The sequence below is a fragment of the Passer montanus genome, unplaced genomic scaffold (genome assembly GCF_014805655.1).
Source record: "Passer montanus isolate IOZ18808 unplaced genomic scaffold, ASM1480565v1 scaffold48, whole genome shotgun sequence".
NCBI lineage: Eukaryota > Metazoa > Chordata > Aves > Passeriformes > Passeridae > Passer > Passer montanus.
Genome location: NW_024369707.1, coordinates 4,833,296 through 4,853,101, shown reverse-complemented (window position 1 = coordinate 4,853,101; position 19,806 = coordinate 4,833,296). Strand labels below are relative to the sequence as shown.

General features: G+C 40.1%; 1 protein-coding gene across 1 annotated transcript in view; it reads right to left on the bottom strand.

Annotated features, from left to right (window-relative positions):
* Positions 1-19,806, bottom strand: part of DOCK10 (dedicator of cytokinesis 10) — a 121,684-nt gene that overhangs the window by 43,108 nt on the left and 58,770 nt on the right. The window contains 13 exon segments of the mRNA XM_039722389.1: positions 231-317; positions 978-1,099; positions 1,243-1,366; positions 3,209-3,301; positions 4,191-4,256; positions 4,853-5,040; positions 6,129-6,208; positions 7,797-7,919; positions 13,635-13,717; positions 14,308-14,430; positions 15,166-15,387; positions 16,908-17,063; positions 17,936-18,019. Coding sequence (XP_039578323.1) covers positions 231-317; positions 978-1,099; positions 1,243-1,366; positions 3,209-3,301; positions 4,191-4,256; positions 4,853-5,040; positions 6,129-6,208; positions 7,797-7,919; positions 13,635-13,717; positions 14,308-14,430; positions 15,166-15,387; positions 16,908-17,063; positions 17,936-18,019 — 1,551 coding nt within the window.

Below are 19,806 nucleotides of genomic sequence, written 5' to 3'. Positions count from 1 at the left end.
TGATATTCCACAATTTATCTATTGGTATAATTTTAATTTTTTTTTTTCCTGATCTTAAAGGTAAGCCTTTAAGTATGTATTCCATCATTGGCATCTTGCCCTTCTATATTGAAATAGTCTTTAAATGTTATAGAAACAAATTCATGCATTATTTAAAAACCCCTTTCAGACATCCCCAGACACTTTTTGTGTGTAAGCAGGTCACAGAGCTAAGAGGAATGTTGGCTTACCTGAGTATTTACTGTTGATACAACAAAAGTAGAGACTTTGAAAAGTGGTTTTCCACTGTCTACCCATTTGATATCACTGCCAATCTGCTGTTAAAGCAAAAACAACAAAAAATATTTTTCCACCTGTTTCTACTTTTTCAAGTTTGCATCAAATTTTCAGTGCACAGCTTTGCACATGAGAGTGCCTGAACTGCTGCTGTGCTTTCTCAAACACCATCACTGCAGTACAAACCCACTTTGCAGCACAAGACCAACGCTGCCAGTCAAGGGACCAGATCCTGCCCCACCCTGTCCTCATGACAATGGCAAAACAAACACAAGGAGGCAGAAATAATCCAAGCTGGACTGGATCAGCAGGAAAATATGATATCACACCACAAAACTGGAGAATGAATCATGACTGTGGATCACATCAGCTGGAGAATGAATGTCATATGGCCTGAGTTTGTGAAAGAAGCTCTTTTTGACCACTCTGATTCACATTTTGAGGAGTTATAACACTGTAGAATACATAAAATAAACTTTTCCCATATACACCTGTGAATCAGCAACATAGGACACCCAGCTCAGTGCTGCATATATTGGTTCCTCCAGTCAGTGATATGCAAATGAATATTCTCAACCAGAAACCCTATTTACCATTTACACTCCCCAGCAAATGCAAATGGCAATCTGCTCTCATGAAAAACACCTGGAAATGACAGCTCTGTGCCATGTGAGCAGCAAGGAGGGGTGAGTGAATAATACCTTTGTGCTTGCAGGCTCCTGCAGGCTCAGGTAGTTGGGGGGCAGGCTGCTGGCCACTGGCACCTGGTGCTCCTGGGAAGCCAGCTGGGCATCTTTCAACAGAGGGAGCCAGGCAAACCCCACTGTGCACAAGAACAAATAAATGGGACTCTTTGGAAAAACAAAGTTTAAAGGAAGACAATAGCATCCAGCCAAAAACTTTGAAATCCTTATTTGAATGTACATAATGTATATTTATAATTGAAAATAATTCTACTACAGGTACCTGGTGTTTCCAGAGCCTCTTTCTTTTTGGCATTAGCTTTTGCATTTATGTCACAGGTGACATGATAAAATGAAAACAGAATGTGGTGTTTCTTATGGAGTTGAGTGGGAAGTTCAATTTTCACCTGAAATGTAAAATGTTACACCTCACTTTAGTTTAAAAATCAATTAAACCAGGCATCAGAAATGGGCTAAATGAGTGACATCTCTCTACACAGAGATCTAAGTACAGCCTGCCTTTACTAGGTAATGTTTGCCCCATGGTAAGAAAATTGTTTATGAAAATATCTATCAATTTTACTTAAAACAGCTATTTTTCAACTTTGTCTTATGGAGGAATATTTTATAAATGATAAAAGAGCATAAGATGAAAGAGGACAGAACTAAAGAGTGATGGACTCAGCTTAGAAGTGATCAGCTGCACTTTAACAGCCAGCCATGCTCACATTTTCAGGACAACCAAACTAAAACTAAAATGACATCTCTGCTACTGTTTCAGCATCATTGCATGGCAAAGACCACGAAACAAAGGCTGACATGAAAACAAACTTTTATGTATCAATTCTGCTCAGTCTTAAATCCCATATCATGCTGTCCATGAAATCCTACATACTGTTTTTCAAGTATTATTAACCTATTGGAATAAAAGAGAAACTAACCAGAACATGTTACCATAAGAACTAATAAAAATGACCCTTTGCTCTTGTGAGCTGTGATGGAATTTATCCAAGTTAATCCTGTGCTAAAGTAAGGGTTAGAAATCGTTGATGAATGCTTCCAGTGTTAAACCAGCTTATGGGTAAGAACCTAATACCATAAACACAGATATAAAATGGGCACCCAGAGATAGGGATGAAGACAACTTTCTTCTTAACATCCTGCATTCTTTTAAATTCTGCACCTGCTTTACTAGGGACATTAGGACAGGTGCACACCTCTTCCAGTCAAATTGGCTATTCACATCTGAATTCAGCTCCCCATTCAGATTACTCATTGAAAGTAATCTTCCCAAACCAAGTGGCTCACTATCATCACATGAAGGACATTTTCAGATGTGTTAAACCCCAAAGGATTAGCAAGGAGTTCAAAATCTCTGAAAATCTAATGCTTTAAGTTCCCCCCAGTTCCTAAACAGAAATCTTAAAATTGGTACTTCACATGTAGTTGTACATTATCTGCTGATCTTGCCTCATCAATTTTATCAAAGTAAATTTTTACCGAAAAAGGAAATTTTACTGACTATGAGAACAGTTTGGAAAATGCTGGCTATAAACTCTGTGCTGTTTGCCAGTCTCATCACTACACATAAAGCAGCAGTGGAAAATCCAGAACAGACAGCGGACATTCACAAGCCACCAACACACCAGTCCCTGACAGGGTGAAATTAATTTCACCTGCAGGAAGCCTGGGGAGCAAACACTTGGTGTTGGTGAAACAAAAAGATACATGTGTGAGTAACATTTGGCAGAGGGCACCACAAGAACTACTCAATAGCTGCACCCTCAGCAGCAGCAGCTGAAGGACTTGCTGCAGCCACCACACGTCCCTGTACATTCTGTTCAGACCACTGCATCAACAAAATGCCCCCATGCAGATCTTGTATGTCAGAGAGGGATTTGCTCTGACACTTGGCTCCACACTTCATCTGAATGTTTACTGTTTCCATTAAATTCAGAGATGCAGCTGGATGCTTAATGTAATCCAGACATGCATTTTACAGAGCTGGACTGTTCCTAATTAATTCTACAGCATCTTAACTGTACTCAGAACATCCTACAAAAGGAACAATCCACTGAGTTGATTTAAGAAGAGAAAACAAAACGTGAGACTGCGTGTCAATCTACATAGCACAGCCCTTCCAGACACACAAGCAATGGCAACAGAAGCATTCTGTACAGATATTTTTCTGTCTCATTGGCAAATACGTGGGATTGGCAAATATTTAATGAAAGAAAAAGCAGACTGACCTCATCATAGAAATCAGGATTCTGGGAATGATGTAGCACGGCAGTGTAGGCTGAGGTTGTAAATAAGGGTCCACCTGGCTTCCCATAAATGCACTGATAAAAGTAACATGTTTTCATTACATTGGGAAATTTTGCTGAAGATACTAGTATTGGTATATCTAATATGTATGTACATTTAAAACAATTATCATGAAAGATTGATCATTACTTTATCAAATATTAAAAGAAATGTTTTAAGTGCTCAAACCTGGATTTTTAATACACACTTCCAGTAAAAGTCCATTGATTCTGTGAAAATTACCCTATGCTCAATTAAGCAATGCAGACTCCTTAGACTTCTTCCTTGCTGTTATCAATTTCAGAGTTTTCTGCAAAAAGCTTTACAAAATCTATTTCACTTTTATGCAGTTCATTACACAATACAGTGCTTTTACTGACTTTCAAATGTTACAAAAGCTATCCCTGTTAAAAATCTCTTTTCTGGCAGGGTCCTGTCTGGGAGCTCTTGATTACTGAGTAATGGCAGTTTTATTTATTGCTGGGAACACAAGACCACAACTGCACTATGCAACAGCCCTTGGGAAATACCAAAGTTAAGACTTAAGACTAATTCTTGACAAAGGTAAGAATAAAATCTCAGGTCCTTCTAATTTTGTGCCTCACTCTTTTCAATCAGGTCTGCAGAACTCAATGAGAAATGTAGGATAAGTGATAAATTCTAGAATAAGCAAGCTGCACTGTAAAAAATTGTTCCATTTTCTAATATTATCTCCTTTCCCCTCCAGCAGTCAGAATGCTGGCACTGCAAAATGGAATCACTGTGACCAGCTGGGATCTAAGAGAAGCACAGTGCAAAATTAGAGGGACATATGACAACATCCTCTCCTGAATTGTTCTGGTTCACCATCACCCTTATTCCTGGATTTTATAAGTATTGTTCTCAGAAGCAGCACCCTCTGAACACAGTGCTCTTGCAGCTCACCTTGAGTGGCTTTGCTCCTTCTTCATCAGAGCTTTTGAACTCAATGCACACTGTTATATTCCGTGCCTGGAGAGACAGGAGCATATCAAAGCTGAGATCAGAAACGGGGTAGCCAGAAAAACTCAGGTAAACTAGAGAGCTGGAATAAGGCCTTTTCAGAATCCAAGAGAAACATGCAGATGGTGTATAAATGTTTATAAATGCCTGTAAGCCTCAGTGATATAACTAAAAATAAAATTTCCAAGAAAAATGCAAAATGCAAGCCAGGCGTCAAAATGACTATGTAGAAGTAGACTATTATTAAGTGACCAGGATTTGTATCTTAATTAGGTTTCAACCACCATGGAAACACAAGTGATACCAGGTTTCATTAAGAACTACAAACATTATCAAGATTAACTTTATCTGCACACATTTTGTCATTAATATAAAGCCCTTCTGTAAATTGTGAAGAAAGAATTACCACATTATCTCTCTTTGAATCATTGTTACAACATAAAATTGACCCATAGATTCATTAAAATGGTACCAGTGTTTTATGATTGCAAAAGCTGAAAAAGATGAAGAGCCAACTCAGTGACATCACCATTTTCCTCAGCTTTATAAGTTCTCCTGGATTCCTAAAAGAGCCCACGTCGGCCTGAACCAGTCACATTCTGTACCTTGTTGAAGTGTTTTTGGCTGTCATACTTGAGGTGTTTTGGATAGATGTATATTTGGTTCTTATACACCCTGTAAGGTCGAGAATATTTTGTTGATTCCTGCACAAACTCCTCAACTTCCACTGTAGGTTGATGCTCCTTTACATTATGGAATGGTTTGATTGGAATAAAGGATGAAGTTACACAGTCTTCAAAAGAAAAGAAAACAGACCCATCACATATTTTGTTTGTTTGCACTTACTACTGAGAATAACTAATATTGAGATGGAACATACAAAATCCTGCCTTAACTTATGAAAAATGCTGAGATGCCTTAAATTTGCACATTACCTCAGATCAGTGGCAATATATAATCCTTAAATGATTTTCACTTGAATTAAACTGGACAGCACTGGTAACCTCTTCTGACACCCCCAGTATTTGATGACATTTGATGGTGTAACAGCCCCATTGGTATATGGACAACTTCTACAGAATGTAATGAGTGATGCTGCTTCTCATCAATTTTACAGCTCAACAGCTCATTTAAGTTTTTCTATTATCTAATAACATACTAAATAAAATGAAGAAATGAGCAGTGCAGCACTAGATCAAATATATGATGCAATTGGGATAACTGAAATCAGATCAGGAAAGAGAAGGCAAAAATAAGCCCTCTGTCACTGAGACTGGGAGAGATTAAAACTGGACAGAGAATACTTTCTCTTCCTATACCATTAAAGCAGTGAGGCATTTAACTTCATGGGGAATTCAAGCTGAGAGGGGACACCAACTTAGAGATGACCAGAGCAACCAGAACTATTCTGGGAAAAGTCACTGGACAGACCCTGCCTAAAAATTCCTTCCTCAAGTCATAGGATAATCCCCAGGAAAAGTCTACCAATATGTTGTAAGGAAGCTGAAAGAAGCTTGTGATCCCTCACATACACCATGCCAAATTTTACTTCCTTCTAAGCTAGTACAAGAGGAAACGGCCAGTTTCAGAGTAATGCAGGTGCTCTGCAGCCCAGGGAGAAGTGGCCCTGGGCCAGCTGCAGCAGTGGGGTTTCTTTCTTCTCTTTCACAGACACTGAAAACTGGGCTGGATCTGGCCAGGTACAGGATGCAACAAAGAGTGGTGTAATTAAATGACAGCAAATCAAAACCACTCCCCTGCATACATTTTCCTACACAATGGACACCTCTGTCAGAACTGTCTCGAGGCACAATTAGGAATGGAAAGCCTACAACAATGTCCTATTTAATTAAAATAATTAATTTTAAAGTGGAGTCATACTTGGATGTTCCAAAGGAACACAATCAACTGCAATGTCCAAACAGCCAGGTATAGTCTGGATTTTACTAATCTTCTCTGCTCTGCAATGAGATAAATGAAAACATTTTAGAAAATTAGAACAACAGAGATCATAACATCACAGGAATTAACTGAAAATGAAAAACAGACCCTTATTTAAGTTATATTAAACACATTTAACATATACCTATTGGATATTAAACTCTAATCAAATGTAACAGCACAAATATGATTTGGTTTGTGGTTTCTTTTTTTTTTTCTTAGTCTAAGTCCTGCCTTCTCTTTGCAAGCAGTATTATTTTGTAGAAAAGGAAGGAAATGATGAAGGAAAATTTATAGGAATTAAATTATCTATTTTTGTTTTCTAAAATCTGAATGAAATATTCCCTAAAAGGAATTCAGTGAGTACTGGGATGAGAGGAGTTCACAGCATTGTGGCTTCTACAAGTGCCATGCTGAAAAGGGACCAAGGCACATTCCTTGTGCCCAAGCAATTTGAGCACAGTGCTAAATTTCTTTTGTCCAGGAGATGCTTTAGGGACACAAACACAGCACTGGTGACACTAATGAATAGGCAGTAGAGTGTCCTGACCAGTAACAGCAAGGTGGCACAAGAAGTTAAGAGCTTAATCCAAGCCCAATAGCCAACATTTAATCTTTTTATGATCTCTTTTAATATAAATTGAACAGAAGTTATTTAGATTAATTCATTTTTAGGCCCATTTAGAGTAGAAGAGACAAGGAGAAATACATGGTTCAATTCTTATGTCACTTATCCAGTATAAACACAGACCCTGCTCTAGGATTAACCTGATTTATACCTGTATGGAAACTACCCAGCCAAACCTCCTTCGAAATTTACAGGCTGTAAAACACTTGGAGAAGGTTTTTGTTTTCAATGCCCATTCTTGAGTTTGCCATGGACACTCAAACTAACAAAAGCAAGGAGTTGGGAATCCAACAAAAGGACGATTTTGTATCTCTGTCACTTTTTTCTTTTTTGATTTTTTCCCCCTGAGATAATGTTGGGTACTTCACCTGCATCTCACCCCATAAAAGCTGATTCTTTTAGGCCCATTTAGAGTAGAAGAGACAAGGAGAAATACATGGTTCAATTCTTATGTCACTTATCCAGTATAAACACAGACCCTGCTCTAGGATTAACCTGATTTATACCTGTATGGAAACTACCCAGCCAAACCTCCTTAGAAATTTACAGGCTGTAAAACACTTGGAGAAGGTTTTTACTTTCAATGTCCATTCTTGAGTTTGCCACGGACACGCAAGGAGTTGGGAATCCCACAAAAGGACGATTTTGTATCTCTGTCACTTTTTTCTTTTTTGATTTTTTCCCCCTGAGATAATGTTGGGTACTTCACCTGCATCTCCCCTGATAAAAGCTGATTTAAGCAATCACTATTTTTAGGTTATAATAACATTTATTTTCTGCCAAATGACGTCTCAATTTTCCTGGAAAGTCCAACCTCAAGCACTCTTTGGCAGGTAACAACCTAATGTGAAAAACACTAATGTAATATAATTTAACATGGCCACTTTGGCACACTGTGTTAAATGAAGAAAAAAACCCCAGCTACAATTATTCTGCACAGCTTTATAAAGCTTCAAAGCAAACTAGAAACTTTTCCTTACCTTCTGTATTCTGCTATTAGTTTAATCAAATCTTCCATGGAAATCTTATTACTTTCTTGCCTGAATAAGGGTGAGAATCGTGAGTCTCTGTCAACATTTCCCTGATTATCTTTAAACACTGGCCTATAAAGAAAGAAAAATGACATATTTATAAACATTCATCCATATGCATGTATGTATGTATATATATATATTTCAGCATTTGAAATTGTCACGTAATGTTCTAACAAGGCTGTGATATGAATTCTTACACAAATTCATGGTGTCTGCTCAGATTTTCACCCAGCAGAGCCCTGCCAAGCTTTATGCTTGCAGGACAAAGGCAATTTCAGTTTAGTTCATGTGCATCCCAGACCTGCAGAAACCTCAGACCTGGTCTGAGCAAGAGCCTCTCACCTGTCATGGACATGACTCCTCCCTTCAACAAAGAGATTGATGCCTTATTTCAAGGAATCAATTTCAAGAATTCAATACATCAGTAGGTAGTTTCATCCATAGGTAATTTCATCCAAGAAGTTATTATCCAAGGAAAATCATTATAGTTTTAAAGAATGGAAATCATAGCTAGCTGTCAAACCTCAACCACCACCTCTTACCACAATGAAACACAGGCTTTAACAGAACCAGGTTAGAGGCCTCAATGAAAGTTCCTGTGCATTAAATCTGCCCTGTGCCCTCCAGGAGCACGACACCAACTCACTGTGGCTTAGCATTCCTTCACAAAACAACTTTGTGGAACACCAACTAAATTTTTGATGAACCAGCTACGAAGTGCCCAATGAACTGGAAAAGAAGGATACCCATCTATAACTGAGAACAATAAATATCAGCTGTTGTGTGCACAGGAAAACATTTCCAGACATTTCCATTCCTGCTCATTGACACTTGCAGGATTTAATTAAGACATTGCAGTGCCCTTTGTATATCCTCAAGGGTCACACATGCTGTCTGGACCGGATAATGTAACAGCTATCCAAATTAATGAACCTTGGATTCAACTGCAGTATGAAAGAACATTGCTTAACAAAAGTAAAATGTTCTTGACACTAAGTGCTGTTCTGTGAATCATTTGGCCAATCTTTCTTCCTTAATCTACTTCTCTGTTCCACTGCCAGTGAGAAGAAGAATTGATGCCAGGACAAATTGTTGCCAGATGCAAAATAACAGAGCAAACCTTTGGAAGAGGAGCCCAAGAATAACTATAAATGCACCATATCTTCACTTAATTGACTGAGAGAATCATCCCTATTTCATATATTTGCAACTGTCAAGAATGATCAACTCTCTTCTCAGGTTTTTACCTCCAGCTGTTGGGGGAAATAAGGTCCACACCAACACACCATGTCAAAAAGCTTACTAGGGAGAAACCAGACCTCATTTCTGGCAGCCACCACTTACTCTAGATATCCTATTAAACTGCTGTCAGGAAAAAAAAAAACTAAAAGAAAAAGGAAAGAAAAAGATTTAATTATTATTACAGTATAGGTGAAATTATGATATTTCTCGGACTTGGCACTGCTTCCTCCTCCAGACTAACAGAGAGGACCAAAACACTGGGTGAGTGATTTCCACTGTGCCACTGGGCTCTGCAGCGTGATGCTGAGCAAACCCAGCCCTGCTGGAAACTGTTAAGTGATTCCAGAGCAGGCTCTGATACTGAGCAAACCCCTGCTCAGTGCAGCAGGCTGCAGGGGCACTCACCAAGGAGGGCTGTGGATGTCAGTGAGAAAGGAAATGAAGCTGGAAGTAGCTCTCTCTGGGTCAGTGGTATTGAGCACTGCCTTCCAGGAGGCTCAGGGACACAGAATCGTGATCCTCAAGGTATCTTCAAACCCAAAAGATTCCACCATTTCCCACTCCTCCCCTCTGGTTTGGAGTCAGAAGGGCTTTACAAAGTCATCCTGCCTACTACCACTGCTCCAGAGCATCAGTGCTCCCTGGCTACCACATGCTCAGCCTCTAGGACTGGTTCAGCAGCATAACCCTGCCTAAATAATGCACCCAGGACAAAATTAAAGGCATGAAACCACTACAAAAGAGAGAAGTATTTTTAACTCTCCAGTTTACACACAGTACTCCATCGATATAAAGTTCTTACAACCACATGAGTAGTTTAGATGTCCACTGAAAACAAGATAACCCTTCTTAAAAAGGTGTATTTTATGCACAGGTCAAATTGTACTGGTGTCTCCATTCCCCAGGTTCTCTAAAGCTGAAGAATTGCCAGAGCAGCAAGTACTGAGTGTGTTACAGCTGCAGTTAAGTAAATGCAATCCCATGTTTTGCCATATCCTTGCAGGCGGAACTAGAGTGCTCCTTGTGACAGGGATCATACTGGAAGCACTTGAGAATGACAACTGTCACACCAAAACAAGGAAATGCTTTAAAAACTTCTACAGTCCAGGAGTCCAATATTTGTCTAACACATTAACAATGTACCTTAGTGCTGGGTACCTATTTACTGAGATATGTTAATAAGAAAAAGTTAACTGAACTAAACTCCTGAAGAGGTTGTAAAAGTGGTAATTTAGGGTAAAGCAAGTTAATAGATGACACAAAAAAACTGAAACATCATCTCAGTACTTAATTATTTATATGATTCTGCTCTTCTGACATTGTTAGCTGTCCACAATCCTAAAAATCTGTGAAGCACAGAAAACCTGCACATTGTTCATAATTTAATTTTAAAAAAGGTTACTTTTGAAGTAGTGGTTTATGATTTGAGGGACAATTGCCCACCTCCAGGGTTAGAAATTCAGTGGAAGACCTGCAGCTACTGTAAATCAGGGCAGTCTCACTGCCTTCAGCTACCTACAGCAGCTGACCCGAATCAGCAGCAGCACAAGCTGCTGATGGACTCCAATATTAGGCTCTAAAACATGAAGTTTATGAGGGTGGAGAAGGTTTGAAGGAGTAAGAGCATAAAAACTAATCTCTGTGAATGCAGTTTCCCCCCACATCTACAATATGTAGCTGAGGCAGATATTTGCAAACTTTGGCAGTTCTGGCAGGAAAATGAGACTCTGACACACTGTAATTCTAACACGTACTGTAATTATACCTGCAAGAGCGTACAGACACCAGATTTCCCAGCAGGAACTCAGGGAAGAACCCTGAGTCATGCTTTTGAGCAATGCTAACAAACTGGTGCCACAGGAGCTAATTAAGAGTTTCAGTCACATGTGCAATACTCAGCTGTCAAGACTTTGGCTTGCTGAATGCATACGTAAAAATCGCACTGTGGCCATCTGTAACTGCTTTAAGGAGGGAAATTTCCACACAAAAACAGAAGTGTGGTTAATGCCAGAATGAACTAATTGGAAAACATCATTTCCAAACCCAGGGTTTTGCTATTTATCACAGCCAAACCATTTCTTTCCCCCTGTAGTGCGATAGCCTCATGTGGAAACTTCTATTTTCAAGCTGTGAAAACAGAAATAGATTTTATACTTTGCTTTTACCAAAGTTGGACCTGAGCAACGTTAACACACAAGCAGATGTAAATGAGTGTGGAATTTGTATTTTCCCAGTGCACCCTAACTTGGCAGGTATTTAGGGGGCTCTCTGCCCCACAGGCACAGCAGCAAAACTTTACTTGTGTCTTTCCCGTTGTGAGATTTCCCTTAGGCAGAGCAAGAACAGAGCTGCAGCCACAGTTCTGGGCTGGGGCACACTGTGGGATGCACTTGGGCAGCACTGCTGTGGCACACACAGTACAACAGAGCTGAGAGCCAGAGGACAGGGGCACAGCCCGAATCCTGCTCCTGCCCACTCCTCATCATGAGGCAACAAGGCATTGACACTTGGATAAGCCTATGAAAAGAAAACTGAAATTCTTTCAAAATGAGAAGAAAACCTTTCTGTATTTTATTTCTGGCAGGATTTGCTGAAGCTGTGGAAGAATGTTCTAAGCCTTCTTTATACCCATGAGTGCCTGGCCAGACCCTGAACTAGTTAAAATCATCACAACACCTAGAGACAGCTACTACAGCAAGGGCTGAGCTGCAGAACAGATCCCTGATGGCATTGCCACAGAGCACAGGCAGGCAGAGTTAATAGGGAGCTTCAGGTCAGTCTGCTGCCAAGCCTGCACCTCCTGCCATCACAGTCTGTTACATGGTACAAGTGTCCCTATCAACCCTTCAATATGATTTTGATGAATGGTCCTCTGGCTACACAGAAGTAGCAAATATTTATGAGTATCCTTGAGCTTGTGATGACAGATCAAACCACATTATCTGTCCTCTTGAGCACTCACCTCTCCTGTTCTGACTGGATATTGACAAAAAAGTATGTAAACAAAATATAAATGAACCCTTCAAATGGCCATAGCTCACTGCATGTTTTCTTCTTTGCCATCTAAGAACCATATTCTAAAATCAAAGCTTTTCCCCTGTATATGTCATGGGAACTGTGCCCTCCTGGTGCTCCATGCTCCACCCCAGAAGACATGGAGCTCTCTCTCGTAACTCCAGGCAGCGCCACAACACAACTTTTCCACCCAGCACTTGCTCTTCCTTTCTCCCTACTGAGGGCTTCAGGCAGCTCTCCACCTGGCCTGCTACTGTGAGAACAGAAGCCACAGAGGAGGGGTGCTGCCATCTTATTGCAAAGGTTTCATACCTTCTTGGAGATTTCTCAGGGGCAGCTCCTCACAGCACTGACTCCATCTCAGCACAGCCAACAAACTCCATCACACCTCTGACCCATCAACCTGCTCTTTTATAATACCCCTCTTAATTGGATCCAGCTGTGGCCTATTAATGGCAGGCTTGTTCTTAATGCTTGATAATTTGCACAGCTGTAACTCCTTAGGGGTGACATTACCTTCACCACTGTCTCTAGTCTCCTACCTTCTATCTATCCACAGAGGGGGAATGTTGTCACTCGGCAATTGACAGCTTTTCTTTTTATAGGGAATATGGAAATTTATATTTCCTGCTCTATGCATGGCAGAAAGAAAGGAGAGCTGTTACAGGAGGGTCTCTGTCACAGAGCTCTCTCATCCCAGGGCAGCAGTAAATTGGGGAAATCACACAAGACTGAGAAAGAAAAAAGGGCAGAGAAAGCAATTACATCAAAACTTGAAAGGATAACAAATGGGAAAAAAAAGCCCAATTTGGTAAAAGTGGATCAAAAGGCACATGGGTGCCTCAGTCTTGAGGTGAGACCAGAAATTATGCAGGAGGAGAGAGAGAAAGACTAAAAATCCATTACTACCACTCCACTGCACTGACCTGCAATAAAACCCAGCTGACCAAATGAGAAAGCAGAAGTTCTCCATCACCTAGTAACCATGAAAAATGCACGAGTACCTGAACTGTAATCCCTCAATATGATCCCCAAAGCATTTCAAGTCCTTGGTTAGATTTTTCTTAAAGCTTGACAGGCATCAAAATAAGAACAGAGGCTCAAGAACCTGTGCACCTACCTTCTAGGTAGCCACTGCAACTTTATTTCAGACCACAATTATCTTTGCAGGAAATTCTTATGAAATCTGTGACTTTGAAATCTCTTTGGTCATTTTGAGCACCCAGTGAATGGTGGAGCTCATGATAAATTGATATTCTACCTCTGCTGCTGCTCCCTAGCAACTTCACTACATACCTGAAGAAAAGATTCCACCACAGCAACATTTAATGAGCAAGTAACTGACGTTTAGCTGTGAGAAAAATAGGGCAATGAAACAAAAAGCCTGCAGGATATTCTGGGGTCCTGGACCAGAGAGAAAGCTTTGCTTAGCTTCAGGCAGAAAAAGTGGAAAAGAATAAAAAGATAGAAGTCCAAGGGAATAAGCTATAAGATGCTTATAAAATCATGAAAAGAATGAACACATACCTCACTGACCAAGCAAATGGCATACGGTATTTCCCCAGCTTGCTGCAGAACTGTTTATTGGATTTTAACACTTTCTGTGCACACTGCAAAAAAGGAAACGTGAATTATTTCATCAGTATCATTCTAACATCTTAAATGCTGCATAAAGTACATCCAAGCTGAAGAGGCTACAGTGTCCTACAATAATTTGGCCTGATACTGTTCATAACAAAAGGTTCTGGAGTGGACAGCAGAGGTATCACAAGACTAATTTGATGCTGCTGACAAATTAAACCCTGTCACCACTCCTTTATTCAGAACTGCATTGAAGTTGTTATTCCAGATTTCTGTAACTACCCAATGCAGGTGCAGGGCCTGCTCTCAGAGAGGTGCCTACCCCACCTTTGCTCCTGTACGAAGTTCCATAGCTCACAATTTCTAAAACATTGCTGAAAGAGAACATCCCTGTACTAAGGCAGAACCAGCACAGCAATGCACCACGGATGGATTTGTAAGCTGCAGACAAAATGGAGCTTCATTCATCCAGCCAGTGGAACTTGGACATTTGCTTTCTGAAGCATGGGGCTCTCAGGAGCCTGTCCTGTTCAGCAACCTGAGATTTGTCAGCATGATTTGCAATGCCTTCAGCAGGCTGAAGCTTACAGAGCAGGAAATGATGTTCCTGTTACATTACCTTAAAAGAATCAGGATTCTTAATGTAAGGTTCGGCACTGCTGGCAATGTTTCCTGTAAGCACCTTTTCTATTTTTGCCACCAGTACAATCTCAGAGTGAGGATTACTTATGGAGAAAAGAGCCTGTGGATAAAAGAGAGAACAGTTCAAAAGTATACAGTGATACTGGAGAAAGGAAATATTGCCAGTGCTCTCTGCTGATGGAAAGAGTAACAAACCAAATCCAGAACGGATTATTAAGGATTATTATCTCTACTTATTCAAAACAGCCAGATGGAAAAGAAAATCTTTGTGCTAGTGCTGAAGTCAGCTTGTGCACATGCAGCACCTTGCAAATGGACTGACTCAAGTAAAAGCAGTGTGACCATGTTAGTGTGGCCTAAGCTAACTGCTCCTCTTGGGCAGCACCCAAGAGCTGGCCTGAGTCAGTCATTCCCCAGGGCAGTGGAAGGAGGAGAAAAGGTAACACATGCTGTTTCAGCCCACAGCTTATTGCAATAATGTGGAAGCACTTTGGGATTATTGCAGCACCTAGGTGTTGCTTTGAGGTGTGGTTTTGTTTGGCTGGCTGGGAGAGGTCAGCAAATGGACCCAAAAAGCACAGAAAAGAGGGGTGATTTCTCTAAAGAAGGGACACTAATTTTTATCAGCTCTGATTGTAAATGGTCTATACAGGGAGCTCAGAATGCAAGTGGCTCCATACAACTGACACACAAAAGAGAATTTTGTTATTTTGTTGAAAAATAACATAGAATGAAAAAGAACACAGCATGCAAAAGTTCTCCAGTGAAAAAGAATACTACCAAACTAAAATAAGCCACACGAGTCACTAAGACATGCAAGTCACATGTGGAATACCTGTTTGGGGTATTTCAGCCACTCCTCTGGGAACCCTTTGACCTGTGGTTCTTCCATTTCATTTGAGTCAATATTTTCAACTGCACCATTTTCCAATGGACTCGAGGAACGTGAAATCATCTGTCTAACCAGAGTGTGGTTCAAATCCACATGAAAATCAGCCGAGATCTTCCTGCCATCCCTGACATCATACAGTGCCACACTCACAAAGAAAGGCTCTACCTGCAGAAAATACCAGAAACACAATAAGTGGTAACTGAGAGGATGGGGGTAAACGCTATCTTTTAATGGGTTTCTGCAACCAGAAAAAAAAGAAAGTAAACAAATATTATTTACAAATTATGAGATACATTAAAAACACATGTTCACACACACCCCAGATTAGTTTCCAACCATGCAATTTCAAGGGCATTTAAAGAAAGCTTGTTAACAGGGTGCCAGAAGTGTAACTGACAGCTTAGAAACTCAAACAATCAAAACCAAATAGATAACTAATTATTAGAGCAAATGAATAGAGTCCCAGAAAACACACTGAAGGACTTTTAAAATGTAGATTGAGAGTCATTATAAAAGAGGGAAGAGCGAGTGTGGGCTTTCCAGGGACTGTCAGAAATGCAACACAAAGATGACAAATGTAAAGGGATGGAAAATGTTTACTGGTACAAACACAAAAGCGTGGGTGTATTATTCTGTGGGAAACACATGTTCCATTTTGCTGGGAAACCAAGAGCATTCAAACCACTCTGACAGTGCCCACTTATCCTATGGCAGAGTACCAGGGAATGCAGTCCTGTGACTGAAAGTAACCTCCTGAGAGCATCCATAGTTCTGACAGAATAAACCAGCCTCAGGATAACACCACCTGAGCTGTCCAGAAACCAGAACCTGAAAACTGTGGAGATAAAGAGCAGTGCATAGCAGATACAATGTCCTTGGCTTTTCCAGCCTCTGCAGTGAATATTGCATGCCCTTGGTACAGTTATCATGGCTTTATTTAAACAGTTATTCCAGTCTGCCAAAAAAAGATATTGATTACATCATGCTGAATTTGCACTCACTGTAGAGGTCATCTTCAAATGAAAAACAAACAAATCAACGAACACAATCAATGCCTCATATGTAATATATGAAAGTGGAGCTGCTGGGACACTGATGTCCCATAACTTTACTGCTTCAGAGGAGAACTAACTAAAAGCTACAGACTGACAACTGCATCTCAATTTTCCCAGCTCTTTTTTTTTTTTTTACAGTAAGAATAAGCAAAATTTTCTGTTTTGTCTTGGTTTTAGCTGGATTTTTCCACTAGATGAAACATCTTGTCCTTTCTGTTTTGCCTTCTCTCCTGTAACTTTATCTGCTTGGTTCTTTGTCTCTCCCAGAAAACCAACAAAAACTCCCCAGTTCACCAGCAACTGATATTCCAGTGCCTCCCTGCACAGGTCTTGGCAGTTTAAACTTGCTCTTATAGCAATTGTTAAGAATCCTCAAGGTTTGAAACATTTTTAATCCTTCTCTGAACTGTAGCTAAAAGTCTGCACTATAAATCAGCTTCAAAATATCTAGAGAAAAGTTAATCAGTTTTGTTATTTGGTCCAAAGGGAGCAGTATGCACATGTGATACAGCTTCCCTTTCACTTCTCTCTCCAAACTAACACATGTATGAAAAGAAGAAAAACCCCAACCAACAAAAAGCAACCAAAAAAAGAAAGAAAAAAAATCACAGAGGAATAAGAAAAGCTTACATTGGTTGAGGGATCATTTTCATTTTCAGTAACACAGGCCTGGAGATTCAAACTGAGGGACTTGCAGGTAACCAGGATTCTCTTTGCAGGCTTTTCTTCAAATGGTTTTATCACTGAGTTTATCCCTGGAAACTCCTTTTTCTGAGGATTCAATGCCTGAAATAAGTATGGCAATTTGTTATACATAGGAAAAAGCATCATATTCCAAAACTAAGTAAGCTTTTTAAAGGTCTTTGCAACCACTGAAACACCTGAAAACCTCAAAAGTCACTGTTGGTCTTTTCATATAACTATAGTAAATGAGTATTATTCCTAATATATAAATTAGGAAGCAAACCAAAAAGATTGCCTGAGGACATACATAATGTCAGAGGCAGAATTAGGAAACCAAATTAGTTTCCTATAATTTTAGAACACACTTTTTTCTTGTTTACTTGCAGTTTCTAAAACTAGCTTTTAATTTCCTAATATACATTAAAAACCCTCACATTTTCAGATTATTAGCAGACATTTTAGAATGAGATTCCAGGCATTTCCCTCTTTTCTTGCTATTTATATACCACATCACAATTTCAATTTGCTTAATACTTTGAATAATGGTCTTACAGTTGATTGACATCAGGCTCAAGTTCAAATGTACACTGATCCCAATGTTACTTAAGCCTTTTTAACTAAAATAAAATTTCCATTTAAAGCACATTCAGTGCAAGAAATAACTTTCTTTGAATCCTGACATTAAATGTTAAACTTTGCTTTAATGCTTGATTTAAACTAATGCAGAGCTTAGCTCAGCTGGACTGGATGACCTCCAGAGGTCACTGCCATCCTCAGCCATCCTGCAGTCCAAGTGTAGAGTCTGTACAGGAATCTCTGTGGACTGCAGACAATCCCTTCCCTCCTCACTGCTGAAGCCTTGGGGATACCCAGCTGCTTGCTGAAATGCAACCCACTCTGCTAACCCAGTTAGCTCATGTCACCTGGACTTGAAAACTTCTAAGAATTAAAAAAAAAAATTAAATGTCACTTACTGCTATATCAGGATCCAAAGAGAACAGGTTTAGTCGCTCTGTATTTCGAGAGGCTTTCACTGTTTCTTCTGTTTCTGTGATGTACTGTGGTGACAGATAATAAATTAGTTTTCTGCACAAGAATAGAAATCCATAGAGCTGTTAGACTTCTAAATGAGTGATCAATGTTTCACTCGTAACATTTCCCACTTCTGCAGCAGTTATCCCCAAGCACCTCCAAGCACTCTTTGCTTGTGAAGCAGGGCTTTTCAGGCCATGACACACTTCTAAGGAATCCCAAAATAGATCAATTAAGTAATTCAAGTTTTTGTATGTTCACATGTGCTATCCATTATTGTTGCTGGGGCATCCCCAATGTAGGGAATAATGTGCTCTGACTCAATGAATCAGAAGGCTGAACAATTTCTTTATTAAGCTAAGTTATATTACACTAATATATACTAAATGACATACTAAAGAGATACTATACTATACTAAAAGAATACTAAAGAAAAACCCATGACTGTCTGAGACAGTCAGGACACAGCTTTGACCTAATTGGCCAAGGAATCAAAACAACCTTCACCAGTGTCCAATTAACAAATCAATTTGGGTAAACAATCTCCATAACACATTCCACATGTGCAAAACAACAAGAACAGTGAATAGAGATAAGAATTGTTTTCTCTTCTCTCTGTGCTTCTCGCTGTTTTCCCCAGGAAAAATCCTGGGAGAGAGAGTTGGTGCTCTCTGTGAAGAGAGCTGCAGCCACAATCCATTGAGGAAGATGTCAGATCTCTGCACCAAAATTGGTTTAGAGACTCCCAAGCTGAGGGAAATAAACCCCCAATAAAGCAGCACCACAGAAAAATACCTGAGCCAGGTGAGGGCAGAAAGGGGAGAAGCAAATGCCACCCAGCCTCAAAGGCTGAGCAGGCACACAGACTGCAGTGTCACCCAAAGGAAAGGCTGGCAGTCCTCTCCCATCCACCCTCTGTCACAGGCAGGATCAGACACAGACATTTCCTTTCTGACACATGCTTAAGTTAATAGCAAGCTCTCTGACAAAACCAACTTCACCTTCTGAAGCCACCTGGTGCTTTCCTACCCGACCTTCTAAAAGTTTATCCTCATGTCTAACTGCAAAAACCTTTTTCCTCACTAGTTAAGCTCATTTATCCAATATGTAAAGTAAGCCCCACACATTTCTTTCCTCTTAAAGATCCCTTGGGATATTTCAATTGCTCAATTCCTTCAGTCTTTGCACTTCAATTTTCTCTGTTTTTTTAAAAAAAATTATTCTCTGAAATAGTAAAAGTGTGTCCATCTTTTCTGGTTGCCTAGGACTGAGTACAACCCTCAGCTGACATGGCACAGGATATTTGCTTGTTCAGGCCCCATTTAGTGTTTCATGTCTCCCACATCATGGTATTGCCAGTACGCATTAAGTAACAAGCAGCAGCAGCCCAGCAGGACCAAGAGCTCTGTGTTCACTTCCTAACACGCACTGCCCATGGCCTGACCTGCAGAGGCAGCTCCAGATGTGGCTCTGGTAGCCTGGTTTAGATAGAGATGGGACCAGGATGATTATCTGCACGGACTAGAGAAAGGCCACAGAACACTGCTGCAGCCAGGCCTGTAGAACCAGGGTGGGGGAGCAGGAATTACCCATATAAAGGGCAAAAAGAGCATCAGAAAACAAGCTGACCATCTCCTATAGCCTTGCAGGCACCAGTGGTCTTTGAGATATCTGCAAGATACCTCTGAGATAGCTGCATCAACTAAATCATTAGAAAGAATCTACCCACAGACAAGATGATCAGACACTTCTGCTGCCCTTAATACTTAAATATTTAATCAGATACATTTAATTTGGTTGGTTGTTTTGTTTT